The 7,695-nt window shown below is 36.7% G+C and overlaps 1 protein-coding gene across 1 annotated transcript; it reads right to left on the reverse strand.

Annotated features, from left to right (window-relative positions):
* Positions 1-372: 372 nt before the first annotated feature.
* On the reverse strand, positions 373-5,617 carry LOC116032095 (synaptotagmin-1-like). The gene is made up of 12 exons (XM_031274498.1): positions 5,121-5,617; positions 4,342-4,440; positions 4,204-4,254; positions 3,993-4,116; positions 3,700-3,818; positions 3,523-3,624; positions 2,861-2,935; positions 2,351-2,427; positions 2,012-2,258; positions 1,588-1,935; positions 1,235-1,366; positions 373-844 (listed from the first exon to the last, which is right to left on the reverse strand). Exons 1-12 carry the CDS (start codon positions 5,229-5,231, stop codon positions 713-715), a joined length of 1,617 nt encoding a protein of 538 aa, XP_031130358.1. The 5' UTR covers positions 5,232-5,617; the 3' UTR covers positions 373-712.
* Between the last annotated feature and the right edge of the window lie 2,078 nt (positions 5,618-7,695).

Consider the following 7,695-nt stretch of genomic DNA (forward strand, 5'->3'; position numbering starts at 1 on the left):
GAGACTCAATGAAATGATCTTTCCTTTTCCAGTTTATAGTTTTTTTATTTATAGAAACTATTTTTCTGATTGGCTCGGTTCAATCTCAATGGGTCAAAGGGGAAGGCCCATTACGATTACCCCGATGAACAAATTAGCCCACGGATCGGAACATGTGGATATTATATTATACGATAATAGATATCTATTTATTCATTCATTACTCGGTTAGTCTTATCTTATATCCACATTTATATTAGAAAAAATGATCAAATAAATCTAAACTTTACTGGATAGAGTAATTAGATCTTTAAATTTTTAAAATGCACAATTAAGTCTTTTAAAATATTATTTTTGTGCATAGAAACTCACCAACAAATTATGGACATGCTATACAAAATAAAACAATTTTAATACTATTAATTCAAAAAAATAAAAAACAAATTAACGGGTGGCCCGTCAGCCCGTCCTACACAGGTTGGGTGGCCAAATCCCAACCCGTGAGAAAACGGGCCCGTATGGGTCGGGATGGCCCGCTTTGACAGCTCTATGTAGTAACAATCGTCAGTCGTCACATCTTTTTTAATGTAAAAATTCTCTGCCATGAGTAAAATATGATATACCCGAAGCAGATGAGCAGAACATATCAACGACAATTTGTAAAAGTAAATGGTAATAATGTACATCAAGTACATATACAGTAAAATTCTTGTCTCCATAACACCAACCAAGATTAAGAAGCCGAATTCCATGTCAGCTCAATTTGAATCTTCCCATTCTTTGAATCAATGAGATGGTACTTCTCGTTGATCCTTTTGTTGCTAACAACATCTGAAAGGTTGATATCAACATACCCCAGTATTTCCTGAACCAAAACCAAACATTTCTCATTACACAAATAGTCATAGTAATCTCCCGGATGAGCATGCATTATGACAAGCTTAAGTGCAAAGATATATCCTTGGGATAGCAATTACAAGTACAAGTACATCAAAATGTACTAGCTAATGAAGCTAAAAGCAAGCAGCTGAATCAGATAGAATTTATTAAGGTTTTTTAAAATCAATCAATATCATATCCAGACCATTTTTAACCCATTCTCTCTCAGGTTGTCTTCATTTGGTCCCATTTTTACCCCACCCCATCAAAATATCACAAAATCTGGTTTAGGGGTTGATAAGACTAACAAAAACATTTGACTCTGTCAATAAAAACTACAATATTATATTCCTTAAAAGAACATATAACCAGCTACCTTAGGATGCAGTATACCGATCCTCATTGAGGTGCTGACAACTTCTATGTGCAGCTTATCATCCACAGGAGGCTTCTCTAACATGAAAGTGAACTCCTCATCCCATCTTGGATCCCTACTTTTCTTCACTTGCTGCAGAAGCAAAAGTGGCATATATGTTTGCCTCATAGCCATTTAACTATTTAAGCATAATTGACTACAATGATGCCCCAATAGGATGTAACAGAAGGTAGACGAGGAATTTTAGTTTCAGAAAACAAATTTTCAGAACAGCAGTTGCAAGAACTATTTTGCAAGGCATGGAACAATAAAGGAGATGGAAGGACAAAAATAGGGGGAAGGCAGGCATGTACCTTAGTTTTTTTCTCCTCCCCTTTAAAAATGATACGGACATATGGGTTAGTATGGTGCTTTCCTTCAACATCTTCAGCTTCATGGATTAATACTGCAAGTACACCTCCTCCTGGCGGTGTCCCTTCTGGAGCTTTTTCAATTGTACCAGACTCAACATTGTTTGGCTTGTCCTCCTCCTTGAATGGCTTGTAAGTTAGTTCCATCATGATCTGCCCACGTGATTTATTGTTCTGAATATCATTTGGATCCATATTCTTTAGGAGATCAAGGGTCATAGTTTTTGGATCATCAGGGGTTAGATCCTTGAGTGGGATAACATTCATGCCCATCTTTTCATGTTTCCCAACCTGACAAGAAGAATAAACATATTGAGATACATGGAATGAATGAGTGAAATCCATAACCACAAAGTATTAAAATTACCTGCTCCCAATCATAAACATAGATCTCCAGTACTTGAGATTCTGGGTCTTTAACAACCATGCTAAATTCCTCATTCCATTCTGGGTTTAAATTCTTATGTTTCACTGAAGTCTTTTTTGATGGGAGCTTAGACTCTGTGAGTTTAATTTTCACATAGGGATCAGAAGCCCCAAGTAGATCTTTCTTTCTCAGTTGTGTTGCTCTAAGAATCTTCACGTGAAGAATTCCAACAGGTCTCTTCATGGCTCTGCACATCCCAAAAGTTGATTTAACGTACTCAATTATTCACAAAACTAAGCCATAAAACTCAGTTGAAAAATACAGAAATCATAAACATACTTTGATGGGTCCAAAATTTGCACTTCCAGAGTTTTAGGCCACAGATACATGTTAGCAACCTGATCTTTAATAATCTCCTGCAGAGGATCCTCTTGCACATTTTAGTTCTTATTCATGTAACTATTAAGTGAAAATGTCATAACACACTTTAAAATGTGACACAACTAAAATGTGATATGCCTCCAACTTTGTTCAGGAGAAGTGATGGAATATATTTGTTTCGAAAAATAAAAGGGTCAATAAGGAGGGAGAGGAGAATATACATAAAAACTGTAAAAAGTTCCAAATAATATCATTATAACTTGGCAACTTGATAAAAAATGCATAAACTACTTTTCCCTAAGCTGTTAAGTTGCCTACATGCATGAGCTCCACAGTACATAAACCATCATTGTGTGCAAGCTGTTTGAGAAAAATGCCCTTTGAGGTGATAGAACAAACAAGTTGACACTTCACTTGAGAGGATGGAGGAAGAGGGAGGGAAAGAATCAAATGTAGAAGGTGCTGTACCTGGACAAACCTGTACAGCCCAGGAATTGACATGAGATCAGCACCTAGAATCTTCAATCCAAAGTCAACATGTGGCTACAAAAGCAAAAACAAGTTCTTAAGAGGATAGTGAAAAAGAAACAACCTCAAAATGTACAACAATCTAAAAAACTGGAGTGTATATATCCAAGGTATAATAGTGAAACAAAATTATTTAAAAAGTCACAACTCTGCAAGAACATTAAAAATCAAGTTACTCAATTGTCTATTTTCCATTTTTCCATTTTTATTCTGGAAAAATTTTCCATTTCATTATCTATTTTCCATTTTTCCAATTACTAACCAAGCCACTATAGATGGAAGGATTTCTAGTTTCCCTATTTTGTGCCCCTAATTTTATACAAGTATGCCTCAACATTGAAATACGTATGGGATTTGAAATGCATATGCAATTCTTCATACTGTTCATAAATTCAATTACGGAGTATATTGGATTAGATATGCAGTATCTTTCTCTGATCCTCCATTTCACTCCTAACAGATACCTACAAATATGAACATGATATTTATATTTTCTGGGAACAAATTGGGGTGACTAGCTATAATAGACTGAGTTTCACTTGAAATCATAAATCATCTTTATTTCTCGTTCTACACTTCTAGACATTAAAACCAAATCATACCTTATCCATAAGTGACACATATATAGTGGCAAAACATGGAAAGCTAGGGACCAAAGGTTTCAGGGTGATGCGTGGGGCGGCAAAGATCTGTAGATCTATAACCTGAAATATCCAAATAGGTTATATGTTTATGAAGATATAGAATAAAATATAAAACATCTAGAAAAAACACAAAACCTGAGCAGTTGCTTTCAACCCAAATGCTTTAACAGCAACAGTGACATTAGGATTCCCAGCCCATTTGAATGATGGCTCCATGATTAACTCTTTCTCATCAGTAACATAGACCTTCATACCTGGAAGGGAAGGAGACAAAGATGGCAGAGAACTTATAGCACAAGAGAAACCTGACTGCCTTTCAAACCCAATTTGTATATTAATTCCCAAGATAACACACATAAGCCAACTGGAAAAGAAGCAATGCAATAAGGGAGAAAACAAAATTTGTGAATGATCAATCATTTAACAACCTTGCAGAGTTGGAGGCAATGACCCCAGAGTCAGTGTTTCAAATTCGACAGAGTCAATCTTATACTTTGGAATTTGCTCTGCAATTATTGGTGTAGCAATGGTCTTTACTGTCCTGCAAATGGCCTACCAAAAAAGAAAGGGCTGAGAGTGGATAATGTATTCTTTCTAACATGAGAGAATATCAAAACAATGTTAAATACTTGCAATTACCTTGTCCAAATAAGGCCACATGTACTCAAGGAACTTGTTGATCCAGTCAACCTTAAATTAAGGGGAAAAAAGAAATAAGTTTGTAAGGAGTGAAGTAGGAGAGAAGGCAATCAAATGTAGGTCGGTTACAATGCATACTCGATCATAGTCTGGATTTTTAACCCAAAGGGGGATTTCTGATAGCAACTTTTGCAAAGCTTTAGTGTCTTGCTCAACCAGCGGGCGAATAACAGGATCCTGATTATGTTGAAGCTCATTTATCATTCATCTAATGGGAGAAAATCATGCACTTGACTGAGAGTTAAAAATTGCAGGCACATGATATATAAACTTCCTTTTGTACATCACAAACTCATAAATATCAATGAAGTGCAACATAAGATGTTAGCAATCACTCAAACCCACTCCTTACACTACAAATAATAAATTTCCATTTCCTGCGTTTCTCTTATAGAAAGCTGCAAATCAGTAAAGAATGACAACTATAATATCAGCATTTTGTCCAATGATTTGTCAGTCATTCACTTCATTATGCGAAGTTGACATCAATAGGAACTTGGGTAGCTATCCCTTTCCGGCCTCCATATCATTTACTGAAAGGGTCGCATTATACTAGTCATTACTTGAGCTCATTCCCGTAAATATCTGGTTGATTTAATAAACCAACAACATCTGAAAGGTAAAATACCTTATTTCCTAATTCGTAAAATCATCAAGCATACGAGTATACGACAAAATTTCTCGATTAGGAAAGTTTTACACCATAGCGGACCTTTAAAAACAGGGAAGCTACGCCACAAAGAACTCAAAAGTAGCAAGAGGACGACAGAAGATTCAGTACAAAATTACAGCTTACCTTCTACCCTTGGGCTTAGCATAGCTAGCTGCTGAAATCATTAGAGAAACTTAGAAAGTACCTTAACATCGCTGGGCTGGAAATAGATGAATGAATAGTAGCCAATCACAAGCCCAGTCGTGACCCCAACTCCAAATCCACAAAAACCCATGATGGTGCTGAAGAAACCCATCTCTGAACCCTCGAGATTCACTTCACAGCAACCTCAGCTAAACTCACTGGCTCAACTCGTCAAAAACTCAGATCAAACTCGACTAGAAGGTTCTGAAGTTCACGTTCCCAGCACTCCTCGACTCTTCCTCGTGCCAGAATCAAGACCAGAAAGAGACAGAAGATTGAATATATTTGGAAGTGAAAAAATAAAAAATCAAATAAAAAATCAAAGGGAGAGGAAAAGGACGCGACTGTCCCCCGTCGATCTGCGTTTATCTTCTTTATTAAACACGTAGCGTTCGACGTATTTTTAGTTTTTTAGTGTAGTATGTAGCCCTTGCACAGTTGCTCTTATTTTTGAGCAGCTCACCGTCGGACTAGGGAAAGAACTCTGCGTTGCTTTCGGCAGTGAAACATTCCAAAATTACGTTATGCTTGTCTTCGGAAATGGGTCATTCTGATCACAATTTTATTACACACTTTCTATTTTTAATTTCATATTTAAATATTATAGGGATAAACAGGAATATATGATATGTTGTGTTTACTTTATAGTATAGTTGTTAGATACAATAATTTCACGTTATGTTTATTTTATTATATATTTATAGAACTCCGAGGAGATGGTTGAGTGGTTCTGGTCCGCGTCTTGACTAGAAAGACATGCCTTCGGAATTGTGAGCTCTAGATATTGGAGACTGGGAGGCGCCAAAGGTACTTAACCGAAGGATTTGGTTTTTCCAACCTTTATTATTGTCGATAAGTTGGGTTATGCTATAGTGGTGGCCCATTTGACTGGATCATAAGGAACCCCCCTCCCCCGATGCTTGGAAGACAGGGCTCAGATCGAAAAGAGGAATCGGAACAATTCAAAGGTGCACGAGAGATTGTGCCGAGCACAAATATGCGGATAACATGCAAGAATTCGATGGGCATTTGGGCATATATGGCCGGGAAGAACTCCATAAAATTCCATAAAAGATACGAGTGGAGTGAACATGAAAGTCAAGGGGGGCTTTTAGAGAGTTGAGGTAGACCCGACCTAATCCCCCGATATTATGTTTCCCAAGCTCCGCCGAGTGTTGTATGTTACCCTACCGCTCAGGAGAGCGGATATCTTCTCAAGCTCGGAGTGGGTAAGGAGGGGTATGTAAGTTTCGACATCCTTGTTACATAGGTATTTGTGCATCCCACTCAATATAGGTTGGAGCTTGGATCTATGGGGGATGGGCCACTGCTATAAGAGGATACTGGAGGGTTTACGGCGACCCGGGGAATAAAAGGTCGAGATGAACGATTATCAGGCATACCCGCCTCTCCTTGACCGGGTTGCATTGTTGCCCTTAGTTGGTCTCCAAGTTAAACATCTGTGGTGCTTGAAGATGCGCCTCAAACCTCGGAGAACTCTTTTACCTCGTGTATGGTCGAGTCATAGGAAGAAACAGATAAGGATTCGACCTCGACCTTCACCTCATCGTCGTAGTCCTGTACGGAAGTGTTCTGGCTATCAGAGTATGATATGTCTCATTCTTTAGAAGGGGAATATATTTTAAGACGAGAGAAGCTGGTCGAGTAGTACATCAAATATAAAGTAGTAATGCAAAAATTAATGAGATCGGGATGAAACGCCGAGAGGTGTGCTAATAATTCATTTTGTGCTTGGATGCGGAGAGTTTGCGAGTTCACCTGCTCGTGATGTTTTCGAAAAAAAAAAAAAAAGAACATAAGTTTTACCCGCCTCAATGCCGTATTTATAGACGATAGAGGTGGGAAAATTCAATAATAATAATAATAATAATAATCAAAATGAATCCTCAAGCGACCAACGCTAACCTTAGTATTCAGTAAGTATTCAATTTTGTATTTTTTTTTTAAATTTGAATTATCCTACAAATTTAATTGATATCTTACGAGTTATGTAACCTAAACACCCGACAGATTTAGTCAAGAAATAAAAAGAATTGGACCTCCAAAACTTTAACCGACGTCCGATCGAATGGCCCACTCGTGCACCCAAACCCGTCCGTAATGTACTTAAATGTTTTGCCATGAAAATTGCAACATCTTCCAATATTGAAGGGTCCACTGTCAATGAGTAAGAATACCAAGCTCTACAACTTCATATTTATTTAATTATTTTAATTGTTTAATTTTATTAATTTTTTATTATTTAATAGATATTATTCAATGAAACATGGTGTAAATTTACAACTAGTATAACACAATACATGTGAAATAATTATTTAACAAATATTATATTTAAACTGTTTTTGTCCCAAAAAAAAAAGCATATGCCAATTGATCACAAAAATAAAAAATAAAAAATGATACAATATAAATGTTGACCAACACTGAAAAATACGGTATAAATAAAATATTAAAAACAAAGTAAAATATATGACGATCTCAAAAATACGTTGGCGGTTACAATACAACTACAGGTATAAGTGACACTGTCCATCAATGCGAGCTTATGCTCATTT

Source organism: Ipomoea triloba, chromosome 10 (genome assembly GCF_003576645.1).
Source record: "Ipomoea triloba cultivar NCNSP0323 chromosome 10, ASM357664v1".
NCBI lineage: Eukaryota > Viridiplantae > Streptophyta > Magnoliopsida > Solanales > Convolvulaceae > Ipomoea > Ipomoea triloba.